At 42.2% G+C, this 23806-nt stretch overlaps 2 protein-coding genes across 2 annotated transcripts; both read left to right on the forward strand.

The window, feature by feature from the left end:
• Positions 1-14533: 14533 nt before the first annotated feature.
• LOC124661488 lies at positions 14534-17894 on the forward strand. Its single transcript, XM_047199348.1, has 4 exons — positions 14534-14856; positions 16046-16389; positions 17051-17325; positions 17421-17894. The coding sequence occupies exons 2-4, from the start codon at positions 16060-16062 to the stop codon at positions 17548-17550; spliced, it is 735 nt and encodes a 244-aa protein (XP_047055304.1). The 5' UTR covers positions 14534-14856; positions 16046-16059; the 3' UTR covers positions 17551-17894.
• Positions 17895-18560: 666 nt separating this feature from the next.
• On the forward strand, positions 18561-21784 carry LOC124662162 (pectin acetylesterase 5-like). The gene is made up of 12 exons (XM_047200039.1): positions 18561-18792; positions 18866-18948; positions 19835-19967; positions 20067-20146; positions 20223-20312; positions 20469-20593; positions 20666-20726; positions 20858-20911; positions 21011-21088; positions 21177-21282; positions 21394-21539; positions 21671-21784. The coding sequence occupies exons 1-12, from the start codon at positions 18561-18563 to the stop codon at positions 21782-21784; spliced, it is 1302 nt and encodes a 433-aa protein (XP_047055995.1).
• The last annotated feature ends 2022 nt before the right edge of the window (positions 21785-23806 follow it).

Consider the following 23806-nt stretch of genomic DNA (forward strand, 5'->3'; position numbering starts at 1 on the left):
TCTGCATCGTCAGGTTTTGGCAGATTTCTGCCATCTCGCTTTTCTGTGTTTCTTTTAGTTTGCTATTTCTTGTTTCCACTTTGTTTCTTTCCTAAAACACAAAAAGACCAAAAACATTTCTGTTATTTCTCTTCATCATTTGTTTATCTTGGTTTCTTGCATTTGTTTCGCTTTATTTGCTATTGCTAGTTTGCTATAAGAAAACCCAAAAAGATTTTGCTTTGTTTGCTTGTTTCCTTTTGTTGTTATTCTCAAATTCGAAAACACCAAAAATATTTGCTGTTCTTCTTTGGTTTGTAAAGTTCATTATGAGTTCAATGGTCTTCGGTGGCTGGAGCGTGGTTTTCATTTCATATTATCCAAGCTACACAAGTGAAAAGGCAATAATGACGATCTACGACAATCCGATTGTGGTGAGAGGCCGGTATGAACTCTATTTGTTTTCATTTCGTACATATACTCATCCATGTGAGCATGCTTAGTTGGTTCATGTGAGGTATATGTTATTTAAGAAAGTTTAGTAGTTCATGATCTCTCATGTTTAGCTCCAATTTATTAATATGAGTAGCATGTCATGGATGTTTGCTTGCATTGTTTTATTCATAGATAGGTATGATATTGTGGTATCCTCCTCTCGAATAATTCATTTATATTGACTTGGCACATGCTCACGCATGCATATGACTGAACAAGAGTCAATTAAGCCTCAATGATTTACATTGCTTCGAGTTCTTGTATCACTTTTATGCCTCGGTTAATTTATTTTGCCGCAAGCATGATTATGACGATTCATCGCTCTCTTGATTTGTCGCTCCCTAGTCTTTTTGCTAGCCTTCACTTGTACCGAGCGGGAACGCTGCTCGTGCCTCCAAACACATGAAAACCAAGTTATTCCGGAGTGTCCACCATAAATACCTATGCATGGCATTTCAAACCATTCCAAGTAAATTCTCATGCGCTACCTTTAAAACCTTCAAAATGCTTCTCAATTTGTGTTTATGTTTCATAGCTCATGAGGAAGTATGTGGTGTTTAGCTTTCAACCTTGTCATTTACTTTTGACGGACTCTCATATGGAATAGTGGCACATCCGCTTATCCAATAATTTTGCAAAAAGAGTCGGCAATGGGATTCCCGATCCCGAATTAATTAACTTAAATAGACACTCCTCCATGGTTTGTGATTGTTGGACGGCACCCGAAGGATTCGGTTAGCCATGGCTTGTGTAAGCAAAGGTTGGGGGAGTGTCATCATCATAATAAAACTAAACTAAAAAGGCACTCCTTCATGGTATGTGATTGTTGGCGAGCACCCGAGGATTCGGTTAGCCATGGTTTGTGTAAGAAAGGTTGGAAGGAGTGCCACATAAACATGCAAATAATTCATGGGAGCCGCTCTTGAAAGTCCGGTTGGCGAGGTAGTTGGTGTACCTATTACCATTCGTTGACAACAACAAACACCTCTCAAAATAATTTTACTCCTGCTTTACAAATGAAAAGCTCTAGCGCATGCTAATCCCTGCTTCCCTCTGCGAAGGGTCAATCTTTTACTTTTATGTTGTGTCTCCATTATTTCTTTGAGCACTTTCTCGAGAGCACAACTGGTCATTCTTAGTATAATATGCTTGTCTCAAAATATGATTGATTGTGGTATAACTTTGATGCCTTTATCTTTGACAATCACTACTTCTAGTTTTTCTATGAACTCCGGAGGTGCCCGGGCATTTATGTTTTGCCAATCACATACGAGTCAAGCGAGATACCACTTTATCATACTCTCTTATGAACATTGCAATCCCGCTTATATACATGATTCATGATGCTTATTATTAATTGTTGGTACCTCTTCATGATTGACATAGTCTGTTAGATGATCTTATTTGCATGTACCTTATTATGAACTGCTCAAGTATTAGCCATATCATGAGAATATATACATCATATGAGCAAATGTGTTCGTGAAAGTTCTTTTATCGCTCGGTTGTTAATCGAATTGCTTGAGGACAAGCAATAAGCTAAGCTTGGGGGAGTTGATACGTCCAAAACGTATCTACTTTCCCGAACACTTTTGCTATTGTTTTGCCTCTAATTTGTGTATTTTGGATGCAACTAACACGGACTAACGCTGTTTTCAGCCGAACCGTTACGGTGTCTCGTTTTTGTGCGGAAATCCAACTTTCGGGAAAAACCTCGGGATTTTGACGAAAGGGCCTATTTTCCCAGAATGCGGCGGAGCCGAAGGACAATTGAAGTGGAGGCCCGAGGGCCCCACACCATATGGCGGTGCGGCCCGGGGGGCCGCGCGGCCATGTGGTGTGGCCCCTCGGCTGGCCTCCGACGCCCCCCTTCGGACTACTTATTCGCCTCGACCTAAAAACGCACGGAGAGAAGTCGAAGTCGCCGGAAACCCTCCGAACGCCGCCACATCGCGAAACTCCGTCTCGGGAGCCGAAGTCTCCGTTCTGGCACTCCGCCGGGACGGGGAATTGGAGGAGATCATCACCGCCATCACCGCCAACGCCTCTACATCAACCAGCCATGTTTCCCCCATCCATGTGTGAGTAATTCCCCCGCTGTAGGCCGAAGGGGATGGTAGGGATTGGATGAGATTGGTCATGTAATAGCATAAGATTGTTAGGGCATAGTGCCTAGTATCCGTAGATGTTACTTTTATGATATTGTTGCAACTTGTTATGCTTAATGCTTGTCACTAGGGCCCGAGTGCCATGATCTCGGATCCGAACATGTTATTGATTCATGAAGATATTCGTTGTTTATGATCTTACCCGCAAGTTGTATACACATGTCGCTATCCGGAACCAATGGCCCCGAAGTGACGAAATCGGGACAACCGGAGGGAATGGTAGCGATGTGAGGATCACATGTGTTCACGGAGTGTTAATGCTTTGCTCCGGTACTCTATTAAAAGGAGTACCTTAATATCCAGATAGTTTCCCTTGAGGCCGGCTCGCCACCGGCTGGTAGGACAAAAGATGTTGTGCAAGTTTCTCATTGCGAGCACGTACGACTATAATTGGAACACATGCCTATTGATTGATTAGTACTTGGATACCGTTTTATTATTATCACGCAAATGCCCTCGCTATGATTGTTACATGAGTTTCTCTCATCCATGCAACGCCCGTTATCCGTCCCCGTGCCTACGATACTTTAATCCGTTGTTTACTAAAATCTCTACTGCTTGTCTTTGTTACTCTGCTGTCGTTATTTCACTCATCGCTATCGCTATAAAACTGTTACTACTGATAAACTCCTGCGAGCAAGTCTGTTTCCAGGTGGAGCTGAATTGACAACTCCGCTGTTAAGGCTTTCAAGTATTCTTTGTCTCCCCTTGTGTCGAATCAATAAATTGGGTAATACTTCCCTCGAAGACTGTTGCGATCCCCTATACTTGTGGGTCATCAGGCTCTATGACCGTTCTGTGCAACACAATGGCCATGCCAATACATATCACTTGGAGTTTAAGGGCAATAAAATTAACTTACAGCCTATGTCACCACAACAAATTGTCAATGAATCTCGTCAGAAAGTTGAAGTAAACTTGGAGGATGCACCTATAGATAGGCGAGAGAATTGTAATACCGCGAGTGATATAACGAAAAGTGAGAGAGTGAATTCCTTAGTCTTATTAGCCACCAAAGAAGATATGAGAGAATTTAGTGAGGATCCTACAACCATGCCTCTTGTGCTCATTTACAGGGGTACGGTTTTGGTTTCTAACGACATGAACCCTATTCCTCTTGGTGTTTCTAGTTTTTGCAGGAATTCAGCGACGTGTTTTCGGAGGAGGTAACCGCAGGACTACCAACATTGTGTGGTATTGAGCATCAAATTGACTTGATCCCCGGAGCTTCGCTGCCCAATAGGGCACCATATAGAACGAACCCCGAAGAGACGAAGGAGATACAGAAACAAGTACAAGCGCTACTCGACAAAAGTTGTATCTGCATTAGCCTTAGTCCTCGTGCTGTTCCTGTTATTCTAGTTCCTAAGAAAGATGGTACATGGCGCATGTGTGTAGATTGTAGAGCGATAAACAACATTACTATTCGATATCGTCATCCTATTCCCCGTTTAGAGGATATGCTAGATGAATTGAGTGGTGCTTGTTGTTTTCTCTAAAATTGATTTGCGTAGTGGTTATCATCAAATTAGGATGAAAGAAGGGGATGAATGGAAAATAGCCTTTAAAACAAAATTTAGTTTATATGAGTGGTTAGTAATGCCTTTTGGTTTGACTAATGCACCTAGTACTTTTATGAGACCGATGAACCATGTTTTGCGTGATTTTATTGGCAAGTTTGTGGTTGTTTACTTTGATGACATATTAATCTACAACCGCAATGAATCTGATCATACTATACATATTCGACATGTTTTGCAAGTGTTGCATGATAATAAACTCTATGGTAATCTTGAGAAGTGCACATTTTGCAAAGATAAGGGTCATATTTCTGGGTTATGTTGTCTCTAAGCATGGTGTAGAAGTAGATGTTTATAAAATTGAAGCTATTCAAAATTGGCCTACTCCCATGAATGTGAGTCAAGTAAGAAGTTTTCATGGTCTTGCTGGGTTTTATAGAAGATTTGTGCCCAATTTTAGTACTATTGCTGCACCTTTGAATGAATTGACTAAAAAGGGTGTTGTATTTGAGTGGGGCGCAGCCCAAGATCATGCTTTTGATGAACTGAAACGATTGTTAACTTCTGCACCGTTGCTTTCACTTCCTGATTTCAATAAGGAATTTGAGATTGAATGTGATGCTAGTGGTATTGGAATTGGTGGTGTGTTGATGCAAGAGGGTCGCCCAATTGCATATTTTTCTGAGAAACTTTCTGGTGCTAAGTTGAGCTATCCTATATATGATAAAGAATTATATGCTTTGATTAGAGTTCTTGAGGTTTGGCAACATTACTTGTGGCCAAAAGAATTTATCATACATTCTGATCATGAAGCTTTGAAATATCTAAAAGCTCAATCTGCTTTGCATAAGCGTCTTGCTAAGTGGGTTGAGTTCATTGAGTCTTTTCCGTACATTATTAAGCATAAGAAGGGAAAAGATAATATTGTTACTGATGCTCTATCTAGGAAGAATATGCTATTAACTCAACTTGATGTTAAAATTCCTGGATTAGAGATACTATGTGATTTGTATGCTACTGATCATGATTTTGCTGAACCATATCGCTTGTGTGCTATTGGTAAAGAATGGGAAAAATATCACATACATGATGGGTTCTTGTTTCGAGCTAACAAACTATGTGTTTTAGAATCCTCGGTGCGTTTGCTCTTATTGCAGGAATCTCATGCCGGAGGTTTGATGGGTCACTTTGGCGTGAGAAGACGCTACTCATGCTAGCTGACCACTTTTATTGGCCAAAGATGAGGCGGGATGTGGACAGGTATGTGAAGAGGTCCATTACTTGCAACAAGTCCAAGTCCAAGCTGAAGCCTCATGGTTTGTATACTCCTTTACCGGCACCTACTACACCTTGGGAAGATATTAGTATGGATTTTGTGTTGGGTTTGCCGCGTACTAAGAGAGGCCATGATTCTATATTTGTGGTAGTGGATAGATTCTCTAAGATGTCACATTTTATTGCCTGCCACAAGAGCGACGATGCGTCGCGTATTGCTAACCTGTTTTTCAGGGAGGTTGTATGTCTACATGGAGTCCCAAAGACTATTGTTTCTGATCGTGACGTGAAGTTTATGAGCTGCTTCTGGAAGACGCTTTGGAGAAAGCTGGGGACAAAGTTACTTTTCAGTACTACTTGTCATCCCCAAACTGATGGTCAAACTGAAGTGGTGAATATAACATTGTCACAACTGTTGAGATCCATGATCAAGAAAAACCTGAAGGAGTGGGAAGATTGTTTGCCGCATGTGGAGTTTGTTTATAACAGGGCGATACATTCTACCACAGAGTTGTGTCCCTTTGAGGTGGTGTATGGTTTCAAACCCATTACTCCGCTTGATTTGTTGCCTCTACATATACATGAGAGTGTCAATATGGAGGCATCAAAGAGGGCAGATTTTGTGCGAAAGATTCCTGTGAAGACTAAAGAGTTGATAGAGAAGAAAGGCAAGAGCAATGCTGCAAGGATGAACAAGAAGCGCAAGGAGATATTGTTCAGGCCTGGTGATATGGTATGGGTACATTTTCAAAAGGATAGGTTCCCGAAGCTGCGGAAGTCCAAGTTGCTTCCTCGTGGTGCTGGTCCTTACAAAGTGCTTGCCAAGATCAATGATAATGCATACTCTATAGATCTTCCAATTGACGAGTTTGGTGTCAGCAATTCTTTTAATGTGGCTGATTTGACACCATATGATGGAGAAGACCTTGGAGCGTTGAGGTCGACGCCTTTTGAAGGGGGGAGATGATGAGGACATCCCTACTACACTACTACCTCCGTCGTTGCAAGATAAAGACGATCCTGCTGTAAAGCTCAAGTCCAATGAAGTCAGGATTGGACCAATGACAAGAGCTCGTGCGAAGCTACTTAAACAACAGGTGAACTTGTTCCTAAGTGATACTTTGATCGATGAGAACTTTATACTGCCTAAGTCCTATTACTTATGTATGATCAGGTATGAAGAAGGAGCAAGCATCGCACGAGGAGGAGAGGAGCAGCTGGACAAGAAGCTGGACGTGAAGCTGGACATGGAGCTGGCCATGAAGTTGGACAATAAGACATCCCATGGAAGCGCGAGGGAGGAGAGGGAGGCATGCGCGAGGGAAGAAGAAGAAGTCCATGCCGGAGTCAGGCCCGGTCAGACCGGCCGCCACGCCGGTGCGCCGGCGCGCCCGGTCCCAGGCCCGGTCCAACCGGGCGCCAGACCGGCCCAGCCCGGTGCCGACCGGATGCCACGCTTGTGCCAGCCGGGCACTATCCAGTAAGCCTGGACGCCTAGCCCGGTTCCCACCCGGCGCCAGACCCGGTTTCAACCGGATGGCCCGGTCCCAGGCCCGGTCGACCGGCCGTATGACCGGCCGACTTCGAGTCTCTCTCGACCGGATCCGATCTGGGTCGGTTTTCTATGTATCTTTTCGACCTGAGGTCGTCCTGAACCCCTATATAAGTGCCCAGGACGCCCCCAAATGAGGTTTATACCACGTTTAAGATAAACCATAGTTCATAGTTGATTGCTTTGCAACTCTATTGAATCCCTACACCATATTACCTTGATTTGGTGTAATTCTGAAAGTCTTGTGTGATCTCGTTTGTTCCATTGGGAATTAGAAAGTTGCAACTTACCGCTTCGTGGTCGGCGGCTTCATACGTCTCAAACGTATCTATAATTTCTTATGTTCCATGCTAGTTTTATGACAATATCTACATGTTTTATCCATAGTTTATATCATTTTGATGCATTTTCCGGTACTAACCTATTAACAAGATGCCGAAGCGCCAGTTCCTGTTTTCTGCTGTTTTTGGTTTCAGAAATCCTACACAGGAAATATTCTCGGAATTGGACGAAACAAAAGCCCACGGTCTTGTTTTCCACGGAGGCTTCCAGAACACCGAAGAGGAGACGAAGAGGAGCCACGAGGCGGCCACACCCTAGGGGGGCACGGCCCCACCCCTGGCCGCGCCGCCATATGGGGTGGGCCCCTCGGACCTCCATCGATATCGCCCCTTCGCCTATATATTCCTCCGTCTTCGAAAACCCTAAAAGAATCGACGATATTCCATGAAGAGTTCCGTAGCCGCCGCCATCGTGAAGACAAGTTTCGGGGGACATAAGTGACATAGGCATCCCAAATGGGCCTGCCTAATATAGTACCCGGGGTTTATTGAAGGCCCACTACCCGAAGAATAAGAAGACTCGAGAGCCCAAGATGTATTTAAGGAAAAGATAGAGTTGTAATAGGAAGTGTTATTTGTAATCCGGCGGGATGAGTTAGAAACCATCCCGGACTCGTAATCCTTGTATAGCACGAATCCCTCGGCTCCACCTATATAAAGGGGGGTCGAGGGACGAGAAGATCATCGAATCATTGTCTCGCAAACCCTAGTTTTCATATTCGTCGAGTACTTTTCGGCTGAAACCTTCGAGATCTACTTGCCCTCTACTTCTAACTAAACCCTAGCCTACAATCCATAGGCATTGACAAGTTAATCCCTTGTCAATTGGCGCCGTCTCGTGGGAATTAGAGGCGTAAGGATCCGATCTCGATGGCACGTTCAAGATCTTCGACATCGTCAACCGGAAGCAACACTATGGATCGAGGTAAACAGATCGCTACCGGTCCCGTTGATTTTGTTCCTCACCCACCCTCCCGTTTGGATGCATATGCGTATCTGGCGGAGCCCTTGGAGATGACGTTCGGAAGGTTCCACTTTCGCGTCGAGAAGGAAGGATCGTATCGTGTCGAAATTCCGATTTCGTCGGGATCATCGGCGGTCGATTCTGAATTTTCAAGCTATGCATCATCAACTGAGTCAGAAGAAGAAACTTCGGCAACACGATACGTCAGCATCAGAGCAAGAGAAAAACTCGCCAAGATCTTCAGCAACACATCGTTTGGGTCATCTGCGGACTCATATATAAGCGATGGCTCAAGCGATGTCGACAGTTACGACTTCGTCGACAAATCTCTCACAGTGGGCAAGGTCTTCATCAATTTCAACAATGATGTCACCGAACCCAACATAGATCTGAGTACAAAGTATCATCAGATTTATGCTATCGAAGATCAAGAGGAAACATCGGAGGCTTTCGACCAATTGGGAAATCCTTTTGTCGATCCCTCAGATCTAAGGAGAGGTATGGGCACTAAATATGTCGGGCCCACACCACGCGTCAGAGTCCAACTTCCACAGGCAGCCTGGGATAGAGCGGCAAGAGAAAGGAGAAGTCTCTTTTCCGGCACGCCGCCGGGACGGGGAAGTGCCCCTGGAAGCCATCTCCATCGACTCCACCGCCATCTTCATCGCCGTTGCTGTCTCCCATGATGAGGCGGGAGTAGTTCTACCCCGAGGCTGAGGGCTCTACCGGTAGCTATGTGGTTCATCTCTCTCTCCCATGGTGTGATCTTTATGTGATCATGAGCTTTGTATCACTATTAATCTATGTGCTACTCTAGTGATGTTATTAAAATAGTCTATTCCTCCTCCATGATGTAAAGTGGACAGCGTGTGCATCATGTAGTACTTGGCGTAGGTTATGATTGTAATCTCTTGTGGATTATGAAGTTAACTATTACTATGATAGTATTGATGTGATCTATTCCCCCTTTCATAGCTATTGTTGACAGTGTGTATGCTATGTTAGTACTCGGTCTAAGTTGCAACGGTGTTATCTTGGATTATGATTTGATGAGGATATCCCTATGAGTGGTGTTTGTCAAGTACTTGATGAACTTTGAGTGGAGCTTTTGTAGCCACTACGTGATGATTAGTGATTCCAATAGGAGAGTAATTCGGAGTAGCACAAGTGAAGAGAAGTTATCTAATTGTTATGTGATCATTGTTGAGAGTGTCCACTAGTGAAAGTATGATCCCTAGGCCTTGTTTCTAAGCATTGAAACACCGTTTCCAACAAGTTCTGCTACATGTTCGCTTGCTGCCATTTTTATTTCAGATTGCAATTACTACTTATAATCATCCATATTACTTGTATTTCACCATCTCTTCGCCGAACTAGTGCACCTATACATCTGACAAGTGTATTAGGTGTGTTGGGGACACAAGAGACTTCTTGTATCTTAATTGCAGGGTTGCTTGAGAGGGATATCTTTGACCTCTACCTCCTCGAGTTCGATAAACCTTGGGTAATTCACTTAAGGGAAACTTGCTGTTGTTCTACAAACCTCTCGCTCTTGGAGGCCCAACACTCGTCTACGGGAATAGAAGCGTGCGTAGACATCAAGCTATTTTCTTGCGCCGTTGCCGGGGAGGTAAGGTAAAAGGTATTCACATCCTCCGACTACTAAGCTATTTCCTAACACTGTTGCCGGTGTGTGAGTGCTCGAAGCTATTTCCTTATCCTGCAATTGCATCTTTTTGTTTCTTATTTTTATTTTCACTAGTTAGGCTTAATGGAAAACAACAAAAAAAATTAGAGATCTTTATGAACTTTATATTGAATTAGGACATGATGTGTTTGAATAGAGAATTAAAAAACCCATGGAACTTTGTTTGCAAAATAGTTGTAGCAATGTTATTAGCATGAACTCTTTGAACACTATTATTGCTAATGCTATGGAAGAATTTAAGCTTGGGGAAGCTGGTTGTGATATTTTTAGTCCCCCAAGTTTTGAGGAGAAAATTTTCTTTGATGATACTTTGCCTCCTATTTATGATGATTATAATGATAGTGGTATTTTGGTGCCACCTTTTATGGAGGATAAAGTTTATTATGATTATACCATGCCTACAATTTATGATGATTACAATGATGGTTGTGATAGTTTTACTCCCACTATTACTAATAAAATTGATTATGCTTATGTGGAGAGTAATGATGCTTTTATGCATGTGAATAAGAATGTTTTATGTGATAGTTATATTGTTGAGTTTGTTCATGATGCTATTGGAAATTATTATGAGAGAGGAAAATATGGTTGCAGAAATTTTCATGGTACTAAAACACCTCTCTACATGCTGAAAATTTTGAAGTTACTCGTGTTTTATCTTCCAATGCTTGTCACTTTGATCTTCATGAATTTATTTGTGTACAAGATTCCTATGCATAGGAAGCGGGTTAGGCTTAAATTTGTTTCATACTTGCTTTTTGATGCTCTCTTTGCTTCAACTCTCATCCTTATGTGAGCATCATTAAAATTACTGAGCCCATCTTAATGGCTATAAAGAAAGCACTTCTTGGGAGATAACCCATGTTTTATTTTGGTACTATTTTGTTGTGTCTTGGAAGTTGTTACTACTGTAGCAACCTCTTCTTATCTTTATTTTATTGCATTGTTGTGCCAAATAAAGTCTTTGATAGTAAAGTTGATACTAGATTTGGATTTCTACGCAGAAACAGATTTTTAGCTGTCACAAATTTGAGTTGATCTCTCTGTAGGAGAGTCTAAAAAATCTGCAAAAATTCATGAGTAATCCTCAGATATGTACACAACTTTCATTCAATTTGAGCTTCTTCATCTGAGCATGTTAAGTGCCTCTAAAAAATTCGTCTTTACTGGACTCGTTCGTTTGATGATTCTGCCTTTTATTTCACATTGCCTCCTTTACTATGTTTGAGTGGATTTCTTTGCTCCATTAAATTCCAGTAGCCTTGGGTAATGTCCAGAAGTGTTGGGAATGATTGTGTCCTCTCTGAACATGTGAATTTTTGATTATGCACTAACTCTCTAATGAGATTGTTTTGAGTTTGGTGTGGAGGAAGTTTTCAAGGATCAAGAGAGGAGGATAATATAATATGATCAAGAAGAGTGAAAAGTATAAGCTTGGGGATGCCCCCGTGGTTCATCCCTGCATATTTCAAGAAGATTCAAGCATCTAAGCTTGGGGATGCCCAAGGCATCCCCTTCTTCATCAACAACTTATCAGGTCACCTCTAGTGAAACTATATTTTTATTCTGTCACATCTTATGTACTTTACTTGGAGCGTCTGTGTTCTTTTATTTTCATTTTGTTATCTTAGTTCTCTGAATAAATTGGATCCTATCTATCTTGTGTGGGAGAGAGACACGCTCCGCTTTTTCATATTGAACACTAGTGTTCTAAGTTTTACTTTTCATGTTCATGGCAAAAGTTAAAAGCTGCTGCATTCATGGCTATTTGGTTGGAAACAGAAAATGCTTCATGTGGTAATTGGTATATTGTCTTGAATAATTTGATACTTGGCAATTGTTTTGAGCTCTCAAGTAGATCATGTTTAAGCTCTTGCATCATGTAGTTTGAACCTATTAGTGTAGAACTACCGTAGAGCTTGTTGAAATTTGGTTTGCATGATTGGTCTCTCTAAAGTCTAGATATTTTCTGGTAAAAGTGTTTGAGCAACAAGGAAGATAGTGTAGAGTCTTATAATGCTTGCAATATGTTCTTATGTAAGTTTTGCTGTACCGGTTCATACTTGTGTTTGCTTCAAACAACCTTGCTAGCCAAAGCCTTGTACTGAGAGGGAATGCTTCTCGTGCATACAAAACTTTGAGCCAAAACTTATTTGTGTCCACCATAACTACCTACTATGTGGTATTTTTCTGCCATTCCAAGTAAATTGCTTGCGTGCTACCTTTAAAAATTCCATTCCTTGTGTTTGCAATACATAGCTCATGGGAAAGTAGCTTAAAAACTATTGTGGTAAAGAATATGTTGCTTATGTATCTTATTTCTTATAAGTTGCTTGTTGAGCGGTAACCATGTTTTTGGGGATGCCATCAACCTGTTACATCTTTGTTGAATATCATGTGAGTTGCTATGCATGTTCGTCTTGTCTGAAGTAAGGGAGATTTGCCATGAGTTAAATGGTTTGAGTATGCATATTGTTAGAGAAGAACATTGGGCCGCCAACCAAAGCCATGTATCATGGTGGAAGTTTCAGCTTGGACATTAATCCTCAAATCTCTTATGAGAATATTATCTGTTGTTGAATGCTTAAAGCATTAAAGAGGAGTCCATTATCTGTTTTCTATGTTGTCCCGGTATGGATGTCCTCAAGTTGAGATCTATCAAAATTGAGAAATCAAATGCGATTTATCTCCTTGGACCTTTGTACAGGTGGCATAGAGGTACCCCTTTGTGACACTTGGTTGAAACATATGTAATGCAATGATAATCCATGGAAATCCGAGCTAATTAGGACAAGGTGCGAACACTATTGGTATTCGATGCATGAGGCTTGCAACTTATAGGAGGTTTTATGCATAACACATATGAATTATTACTACCGTTGACAAAATTGTTTCCATGTTTTCAAAATAAAAAGCTCTAGCACATGAGTAATCCCTGCTTCCTCTGCGAAGGGCCTTTCTTTTACTTTATGTTGAGTCGGTTTACCTACTTCTTTCTATCTTAGAAGCAAACACTTGTGTCAATCGTGTGCATTGATTCTTACATACTTACTTATTTGCACTCATCATATTACTTTGTGTTGACAATTATCCATGAGATATACATGTTGAAAGTTGAAAGCAACTCGCTGAAACTTAAATCTTCCTTTGTGTTGCTTCAAAACCTTCTATTAAGAATCTATTGCTTTATGAGTTAACTCTTATGCAAGACTTGTTGATGCTTGTCCTGAAAGTACTATTCATGAAAAGTCTTTGCTATATGATTCAGTTGTTTAGTCATTATCTTTACCATTGTTTTGAATCACTTCATTCAGCTCATATGCTTTACAATAGTATTGATCAAAATTATGATAGTAGCATGTCACTTCAGAAATTATCCTTGTTATCGTTTACCTACTCGAGGGCGAGTAGGAACTAAGCTTGGGGATGCTTGATACGTCTCAAACGTATCTATAATTTTTTATGTTCCATGCTACTTTTATGACAATATCTACATGTTTTATCCATACTTTATATCATTTTGATGCATTTTCCGGTACTAACCTATTAACAAGATGCCGAAGCGCCAGTTCCTGTTTTCTGCTGTTTTTGGTTTCAGAAATCCTACACAGGAAATATTCTCGGAATAGAAGCGTGCGTAGACATCACAGCTACGTGCGCAAGTGTGTGGAGTTGCGAATATCTTGCAGGGTTGAGATCTGTTGCATTGGCGACATGGACCAATCGAGAGATCTCGTTGCGTCATACAAGGTATCATCCACTTCATCACCAAGTTATCTCCGCTGTGTTCATCCCGTGATCATTATCAACACCGTTGCTTACTGAGAAGATCGAACCACACCTTATCACAAGTTATTCACGATTTTACATGTATCGGATATCAAATTTGATTAAAAAGAGAATTATCTTAACTTCAATGAGTACATAACAATTATCAAAATGTAGAAATCACAATCCTATATTTTAACTCATAAGTCAACATCAATAAAAATATATTGTTGATGTATCACATAACAAATTAACAATAGACGGATAGGGTGTACAAGTCCGTGCTCCACCCATAGCTTAATTAGTAGGGTATGTACAATTAATGGATATAAAAATATATCCATACTCTGCTCATACAGATATGGCACCTGCGCATGCCGGTACCTGTGGGTAATTTGACACCCTTAGGTATATGTGTTACGACAGCTAAAAAAAATCAGCAACAACATACTTTCTAGAATTTAATTAAAAAAAGTTTATGAGCAGCTACATTTTTTCTGAGAAAGTTTATGAGCACCTGCACGGGCCTCGATCTTGGCTAGGCCTTGCATATGATAGCCCACAAAGCCCAGTGTCCTGGATATTTCCGACACTCCGGCCTATATCCGAACCTTGCCCCAGTCGTCGTCTTCGCACGCCTGCGAAGAGAACCTTGAATCCATCCAGATCTCACCGGCGCGGGCGTATCTTTTCTCCGGCCGGCCGCCTCCTCCTCATCGTCGCTGCCCCTCCGGCGGCGGCGGCAGCGGGCCCGCGCGCCGGCGACGATGCAGCCGGCGCTGGGCGCCGCACCCTTCGGCGACGCCCTCGTCCCCTCCGCCTCCTGCTCCCACCGCCTCAAGCCTTCTCCCCCTTCCTCCACTTGGCATCCCAATCTCTTCTCCTCCTCCTAAACCCCCTCCTCGACTCCCCCTACGCAGCTAGTCTCACCCCTGCTACTGCCTAACATCGTCTTCGCTCCCCGTCCCGACTCGTCTCTCTGGTCAGTGCGGTGGCATTTCTCGATTCCTAGGGTTTTGTTGCGGATTGGATCTGACCTGCTGGCGCCTGGCTTTACTGGTTTGCGACTGATTCCACTGAGTGCAGGTAATGGTCACAGCGGCTTATGCCCGCAGAACTGATTTTGTGCATTCATGGAATGCATTGGCTACCTAACACCCTCGAGTGTCCTGGTACTGGTAGGGATCATGCCATGGTAATCACCCAGAAAACCCAGGCATGGTAATCATCCAGACTACTGGCTGACTACTAGTAGGGATCATATGCCATGGTAATCATCCAGAACGTCCTCGATCACGCGCTTGTTTCTAGGGTTACATCAGCCAGCTTCGGTAGTTGAATGCCTTAGACGGAACGAGAACAAGAGAGTTCTTAAGGTAGGAGAACGGGGAACTGGGACTTCAATTGCTAATAAGCTCTACACAGAAAGTTGAACCGTCACTGGCGAAAGGTGTTTTAGGACCAGCGTAGTCCTCTTTCTGGTAATGTAATAAGTATGCAACGAGACTCTCCAAGGGCAAGAGTAGGGCAGATACATTTGACGGATTTGTTGTCTGCTGATATCTCTATAGCATTTGCATTGCCATTCTTGGCATTTGAATTAGGGAACGTGTTACCTCCTGTCCATCTCAGCGTAATGTAGTTAATATTTGTTCAGCAAATGCCGTGACCCGCGTGTTTGTCTGATCCTTCAATCCTTTCTTGTTAGTTGTTTGCAAGATGAACCATCGGTGGCTAAAGTTGATTAGTGTTGTTTTCTTCCTGGTAATGTAACATCAGTCTGCAAGAGCATGAGCAGAGTAGGAGTTCTGCTGGTTTGTTGCTCTCAGATTCTGTATGGCGGTTGCATTGTTGTTCTTGGTATTTGAGTTAGTGGAACGTGTTGCTGGTATCATTCATGTCCATCCTCGACGCGTTGTAGTTACTCTGTTGAAAATTGTTCATTATGCTAAACCAGTCTGGTTACGAATCTAACATTGCTTGATGAACGTCAAGTTGGTCAGAAAACTGACCTGTCAATTTGCTATTTTGCTCAACAAATTCATCGTACAAAACTTGTCTGCTCTGAATTTAACCTACCTTACCAAACGGCAAGATGATCAGAAGTCAAACCTGTCGCTTATCATCGATTCTTATGACCCCTTGAACATATTCTAATCACACGCTTGAGAGTAAAGAGATCTACGATCAGATCTTGGGTGTGAACCATATGTTTTATCAACTGATGATATGTAGTTTCTATGTGTACCACTAATATCTAACTGCTTTCTTGTAGTGGCAACCGACTTCATGGGTGATTTGGCTTGTGATTCTGAAACAGTACCGATGGAGGGTGGCGGCGTCTCTTTTGTCTGTGAGGATAGCCCGGTTCTGTTAGAGACACTTCCTCCAGCAGGGCAGACTGTATGTTCTTGTGGGAAACCCCATCATAGCCAGGATGGAACTCATGAGCAATGCATGAATGGTGATTCTGTGGAGACTGAGATGGATATCCCAGGTTCTCCCAGTCCAGGAGGAAAGAGAGGCGAAGGAGGTGATGGGAACTCTCAGTCCCATGTAGTCTCAGAGTACAGTGAACCAAAGGACTCCTCAGCCTATGAGCCTTCGTCGTCCTTTCCAGTGAGTTGAACTTGTTAAATTATGCCGTGTTTCTTTAGCTATCCCAGCATGCTGTTAGCATACTCTATGTCATGGATATTATTTCTATGAGTGGAAAAGGGGTGCTCTGGGTCTGAGTAACCACTAGTTAAAGGGAAAATGGGGAGGGCATCAGAAGTAGAGATATTCCATGATATTATATCCTGGCGTTGGTTTTCCAGGTGAAAAATGTATAGAAGTTCAGAGACAGTGACTATACATGGTGAATTTAAAGAAGTTTTGGTTGATTTGTTCGATGTGCTCAGTCAATTTATCTTCGATTCTGAAGCCAATTATAAGCATCTAGCAGTGTAGGCTGGTCTTCCTACCTGGTTCAGTGTATTGGTACATTTAAGCTGGGACTTTATGATAATAAGATGGTAATGTAATTGTGGCAGCATCTTGACCTGTACCATATGCAGTTTTATCCTCTCTTGGCTTCAGTTTATTGACACCTATTCCTTTTCTATTTAAGTCAAGCGTTGTAGGCTTGTTTTCCTACCTGATGTATTGGTGTTGGTACATTTAAGCTTGGACTTTATGATAAGATGGTAACGTAATTGTTGCAGCATTCTGATTTATGTTCTCATGCTCTCTTGACTTCGAATTATTAACACCTATTCCCTTTTTTGTTTCTGTCTAGCCGACACTAAGGCTTGTCTCCGCTATGAAAGGAGGTCGTGAGAGAAGTGGCGAAGCATCACCAACTGAAGTCCGGCGCGTGAAGTGGGCCCCAGATGTCTACGATCCCCCTGTCACCTCGGTCGACCACTCAGTGAAGAGCCACCAGCAGCGTCCCAGGTCCAGAAAGAAGGAGAAGAACAAGCAGAAACTGAAGAAGAAGAAGAGGAAGTCACGTGGCAAAAATAGTGGTTTGCATGATGCTGTCAGTAATCCGCCTGTCCTCCAGGATCCTGGGTAAGAGCACATACAATTCTTACTATTGGTGGACTTGTGATTTCACCCTTCGTGGATTGTGATAAGTAAACTCGGACAACATTTGTTTTTCTCAGGCCATCATCGCCTGACGACTTCGGAGATTTGGTGCCCGAGGTGGTGGATTCCGATGCCGTGGGCCAAGATTTTGTGCACGGAAGCAGTGCCACACACGAGATGTTAGATGACGCCACTAGCTCTCACTAGGAATCCTACTCTCCAAGGTTGCCGATGCAGGATGAAATGGTGATCTGGAGGAGGGTAGCACGTCTTCATGTGAATATGGGGTGTGTAGATAAATAAATCCAGGCTGAGATGAGATGAGATGCCTCTTCTGCTCCAAGCCCTTTTTCTTTTCTTTTGGATGGTGTCCTGTAGTGTGTGTTTGTGTGCACGGTTGATCAGTCGCGTTGTTGTTTGGTAGCGACCGACTGAATTTGGACTGACTCGTGTTGCCACGTTGAGATTATCCCTATTTTCCGAGGGATGTTGAGATTATTCCTCTGCTTTTGGAGAGTGATTCTGAGGTGAGATGCCTGTCCTGTTCTGAATTGTTTGGCTGGTGTCCTGTAATGTGCTTGCTTGTGTGCATGGAAACGGTTTGCTGGTGTTGCCACGTTGAGATTGTCCTTGTTTTCTGAGAGGGATGTGGAGATTAAACCTCTAGTTTTTGGGAGTGATTCTGAGATGAGATACCTGTTCTGTTCTGAACTGTTTGGCTGGTGTCCTGTAGTGTGCATGGTCCAGTCAGTCGCTTTGCTGCTTTGTACCGACCGACTGAAGACCAGCCATGTTGAGATTGTCCCAGTTATCTTAGACGGTTGATGAGATTATATTGCTCTTTTTTCTGAGAGTGATTCTGGGGTTAATCCTTACTGCCCATCCTGATTGATCCTCATTTTTGTTTTTGTTCAACTGAATCCGTTCTGAATTGATCTATTCGTAGGGGTTTTGGATCCTCATTTTTGTAACATTTACACTCACTACATGACATAACTGGAATGATTGGACTCGTATTCATTAGACCATTTTAAATGGGTCAAGCTTTTTTTAGCTTGAAGTTTTGGCTGGTTTGTTTGTGCATTTGGGTAGGCGCCAAATTGAGGAGTGGATTCCAAGAGACCGTGATCGACACTACAATTTGAAGAAGCCAAACTGGTGCAGCCGGAGCCTCCAATGCTCTAAACGAAACATCAAAAACCTTGCCCTCCACGGCCATGGCGTCAACGGTGACAGCCACCGAGCCGCTCCTCCTCCGGCAGCAGCAGTGCCACCGTCCGACGGCCAACCGCGCCAGCAGACTCACCGTCATGGCAGCGACAGTGCTGGCCCTGCTCTTGCTGCTAACGCCTGCATCCGGCCATCTCCACCTTGGGCTGTTCTCCCGGGCGGCGGCCGAGCCTCCTGTCAACCTGACAATCGTCGCCGGCGCCGCAGAGAAGGGAGCCGGTACGTAACGTACGCCAGTGTTCATCCAACGTGTTACCATTTTTTGTTACTGGCTGACGTTGCTGGATGACAGTGTGCTTGGACGGGACCCCGCCGGGATACCACCTGCAGAGAGGCTCCGGCGACGGGTCCAACAGCTGGATCATCCATCTACAGGTAGTATCACCACCCATTTCCCACCAGAAATCTCAAAAACAAAAAATGGTATTGGTAGGAAGGTGATGTTCTGTAACAAACGTGTAGAGTTTCAAGTTTAAACTCACATTTATTTGGGAGTAAGTGAAAAATAAGTTACGCATGAATAGTGATGGTATAGTATTTTGTCACCTGTTCATTGCTGATTTGAGTCTCATCCTACCTAACAACGTATAGCTAAGGGAGGGATCATTCCCCCCCGTTGGTCGACGTTTTTTTTTGTTCATTGCTGATTTTGGGTTCCTCACACCTCCTAAATGAAATTTATGTTGACCTTGACATAGTAGAACATCACCTTACCAACATTTTTCATATTTTTTTTTCTCGAACACATGCCAAAGCATGCGTCATTATATATTAGAAGAAGCCGTCAAGAGGACGGGAGCAAACCAAAGTACAAAAGGCAAGAGCCAACAGAAAAAAAAGGAAAAGGAAAAGAAAGAAAGAAGAAGAACAACAAAACAACAAAAGAACAAAAGGTTTCATATTTTTTAGAAACCTGTGAAACATGTTTTCACTTGGTTTTCGTTTTTTTTTTCTATCGTTACTTGGTTTTCCCTTGATATTTTCTCGTTCCTTGCCCAAATGTCTTCTCTTTTTAATTTTTCATGTCTCAAAAAATATAGCAAGCAGAGTGAATAATAGTATGATCTTACAGTGTTCCATACTACGTGGACTAGTGTATGATTTTGCTAACTGAAAATCTACTCTGAGATGGAGATCCTGGTCCTATATATTTCCGGCTGCGATTAAGCAGACACCTTCTGCATGATGGGGATGTTCAGTAAGCAGTCTCAAGGTAGAGTAATCTGTTGACTTTTGTATATTTTTCATTGAGAGTAATCAGGGGGGAGCCTGGTGCGGCACACTCAAGGATTGCTACGACCGCAGCATGACTGACCTCGGTTCGTCAAGTTTCATGAAACCGGTGATGTTCGCCGGTGCTGGGATCTTTGATGGTGATCAGCTGCAGAATCCTAGTAATCACTGATGCTTCTCTCATTGCAACTAGTCCCTTTTTTGCATGGTCTCCTTGTTTAAGTATTTCCTTCAACTAATTTTTATCGGCGTGCCATTAGATTTCTACAACTGGAACAAGGTATATGCGCGGTATTGCGATGGGGCATCATTCTCTGGGGATGGCGAAGGCCAATCTGAGGTGATTTTACTAAATTCTGATACAATGCTGCCATCAATCATTGCTTGTGGTGAATGTTTCGTTGGTAATGGTGTAGAATGGAGCCACACTCCACTTCAGAGGATTGCGCATCTATGAAGCGATTATTGATGAACTCATGGATAAAGGACTCAACAATGCTACACAGGTCATACTTGATTTTGTCAGTTAGTAGTATAAGTCTACTAGAAGAACCATTAATACATAGATATCATTCTCGCAATTTCAGAAAGGAGCATCTGTTAGCTAGTTGTGAACAAGGGCATGTGAGATGTGAAATGGCCTTATTTTTCACACATTTCAGGCTATCCTTACAGGCTGTTCTGCCGGTGGTCTATCCACACTTCTACATTGCGACGATTTTAGTGCACGTTTTTCGCAGGAGGTTTCAGTTAAATGCCTTGCTGATGCTGGGTTTTTTCTTGACGTGTAAGGATATTGAAGATAGTTGTGATCCACTAGCACTGGACCTGAACTAAAGTAGCACCTTTTTTCTGGCAGGAAGGATATATCTGGAAAAAGGTCCTTTTGGGCTGTTTATGATGAAGTTGTTAGCCTCCAGGTTAGCTTTCTTACACTCCAAAAACTTTTATAAGTCATTTCTTATCTGATTTCAGAAGGTAATTGATGCCACCATATCTTACGATGGAGTTTTTTTTTCCATGTCTCTTCTTTTTTTTGAATTTATTTCAGAATGTCCGAGAGGTGTTGCCCAAGGATTGCCTTGCCTACAACGAGCCAACCCAGGTAGTTTCAACTGTACAATTCGAATTGCTCCACACACTTATTTTCTCTCAGCATATTATCCCATGTAAGTATTGCCTGGCATAATGTTTCTCCTATCAGTGTTTCTTCCCGGCTGAGCTTATCAAGAGCATTCACACACCCACGTTTATTCTGAACTCCGGGTATGATTCGTGGCAGGTAAATTTCAACAATTTCGTCTTCTTGTTTTCACATCCACCTGTCCAGGTTAAATCATTATTTTTCTACTGATGATTCTTCTGCATAGATACAAAATGTTCTTGTACCGGATTCATCGGCTCCTGACGAGTCTTGGTCGAGTTGCAAGGATAATATCCAAAACTGCAACTCCACACAAATTGATATTCTTGATGGTTAGCCTAGCCTGTTCATGCATTTCTTTTCTTTTTTCCTTCTGTCATCGAGTACCGATTCCTTTTGGGTCATCTGAAGTGCTAGACATTCCCCTTGTGCATTGTTGATAGGGTTCAAGAACACGATGGTGGATGCTCTGAAGGTTACCGGAGATAAGGAGGACTGGGGGTTGTTCATCGATTCGTGTTTCACTCACTGCCAGACACTCTCCGATGTCTCCTGGAATTCAGCAGTCTCCCCGAGGCTTGGAAACAAGGTAGCGAGTTCAAATATCCACCGCAAAATCATGTTATATGTGTTACCTTTTTTTTTGTTTGCCCCCACCATTGATTGGATTGACATATATATTTCTATTTTTTCTAATCACAATTCTGCTTCGTGGAGCAGACCATTTCAGAGGCTGTTGGAGATTGGCACCATGGAAGGAGAGTCAAAGAGATTGACTGTGATTATCCGTGCAACCCAACATGCAATATTGCCTCTATGATCCATTGTTATTAAATTGGACCGCGTCAGATATTTACTTATGTTAGGATTCAAGAAAATAATAGGGCAGAACCAGCGATCATCTACAATATCACATTCAGAAATTTTAAGACCCTCCACTTACCTCCTAAGTGATCAAAGGAGAATTCAATCCTAGCCGTCGACTAATCGAGGGTGCATTCAGCTATATAACATACCAAATATATAGCAAGTAGTTAAGAGTTTTGTTGACAGACTGCACGTTCTCTGTATTTTATGGTCATTGAGGTACAACGTGACAACGTGACATATTCTTTACCTCACATCGCATATGTATTACAATATCCGCATATTCTTTACCTTCGGACAACGTGACATGGTGTGCAATAGTATTTTCGCATACGAACCTTAGCGTACAAAACAGTTTGGAGTTTTCTTTAGCAATACAGAATGTCTCCTCAGGAATTCCCTTACTGTTGAGAACTACAATGAATAAATTGTGTAGGTTTCATGTGATGAGATGACGTGTAGATCTATTCCAATATTAATGCACTAATATCATAGATTAGTACTATTTCAGCAGAACTAAGCAATATACTTTGCAGTTACATACTTACTCAATTAATTGTTGTGTGACAGTACTTGGCCAAATTGCACGTGGCTATTATGTTGGTTTATAACTTCGTATGTTTTAGAGGTATTATATATGTTCATCTTGCATACTTGGACTGGTATTTGTATACCTCTTATTTATCTAATGCAAAATAATGGAACTATATCGTATGCTCGTCGGAACAATACAAAGTAGTGCAGCAAGCATAGTGCAGATTGCCACACTTTGAGTGGCATGCCACACGCACACACCTGGTTTGGTCTGAACTTGGGGCCAAATACCCTATGATATGGCTTTCCACCGAGTCTAAAAACACGTATATAAACTGCACTACAAGTAAATGTAACTTTGCCAATCACAAATGTACACTTCAGAGCTGTGTTACCATACCTAACAGGACATTATGATATATAAACATTATAGCAGAAATACAACCACATTGAATGCTTCAACCTAAGTGTACAAGTCATATCTAAGAAATTAAGTTCAAAACTATAGGCAAGTCAAAACTTATGTTGGCTCAATTGCAGAACACACACACACACTTTTGGGGGGATGAAGTTAACACAAATATAAGAAAACAAAACTCACCGCAACACCATTATGGCACCGATGCAATGCTAGTTCGACACTGAAAAATATGCAGGCATCGCTTGACTCAGTATTGTCGCCATTCACGCCGGCCTCGGCATTCTCAACAAATTGATACGGTACCTATTGTCTAGAAGATGTTCACTTGGCTAGAACTTGAGTATTGTACATACTATATCATTCTTATCTTGCGTTAACTATAGATGAGATTAAAAATGACATTCCTTCTCACTCACTTAAAATATTAAGTGAACCTAATTGGATATGTATAGCTCCTCCCATCGGCTGTCGTCTATGTGCTAGTGCCACCAACGAGGCGGTGACGCGGCGGCCACGTGAGGGAGACGAAATCGATTCAGGGTTTGTTTGATTCAAAGGATCCCCGAAGGAATTTTGTAGGATTCTTACCCCTAGTAATTTTTTTTCCTATGGAGGCTATTTCATTTAAAGGATTGAACCCTCCAAAATTTCAATGGATTGTGTTTCTATACTACAATTCCATAGGATTTCTAGCAAGAGGTTAGACCTCTTGGAAAATTTTCCATGTGTCTATGACAACTATGGCATATACCCAATTTCTATAGAAATTTCCTGAGTTTTTCCTGCGGTGCAACCAAACAACTTCTGTAACTAATTCATGTAGGATTTCACATGTCATAACATATTATTCATGTGCTTCTGAAATCCTTCGAATCAAAAAGGCCCTTAAGCTTCAGAATGTTTCCCTTTTTTTGGGTGAACCACACATGTGTGAATAATTGGGCCGAAGGGATTTGGGCTGGGGGCTGTTTACGCAAATTTTTGTGTGGTAGCGGATTTTCCTCACCATTAGTCCTAAGAATGTAAACGGATCG

This window comes from Lolium rigidum, chromosome 6, assembly GCF_022539505.1.
Source record: "Lolium rigidum isolate FL_2022 chromosome 6, APGP_CSIRO_Lrig_0.1, whole genome shotgun sequence".
NCBI classification, from domain to species: Eukaryota; Viridiplantae; Streptophyta; class Magnoliopsida; order Poales; family Poaceae; genus Lolium; species Lolium rigidum.

Excerpts from the sequence above, each read along its gene's own strand:
- LOC124661488 (XM_047199348.1), top strand. The coding sequence starts at position 16,060 with ATGGGTGATTTGGCTTGTGATTCTGAAACAGTACCGATGGAGGGTGGC. Across the intron at positions 16,390-17,050 it reads AGCCTTCGTCGTCCTTTCCA|CCGACACTAAGGCTTGTCTC; the intron begins GTGAGTTGAACT and ends GTTTCTGTCTAG. Across the intron at positions 17,326-17,420 it reads CCTGTCCTCCAGGATCCTGG|GCCATCATCGCCTGACGACT; the intron begins GTAAGAGCACAT and ends TGTTTTTCTCAG.
- LOC124662162 (XM_047200039.1), top strand. The coding sequence starts at position 18,561 with ATGGCGTCAACGGTGACAGCCACCGAGCCGCTCCTCCTCCGGCAGCAG. Across the intron at positions 18,793-18,865 it reads CGCCGCAGAGAAGGGAGCCG|TGTGCTTGGACGGGACCCCG; the intron begins GTACGTAACGTA and ends GCTGGATGACAG. Across the intron at positions 21,283-21,393 it reads ACAAATTGATATTCTTGATG|GGTTCAAGAACACGATGGTG; the intron begins GTTAGCCTAGCC and ends CATTGTTGATAG.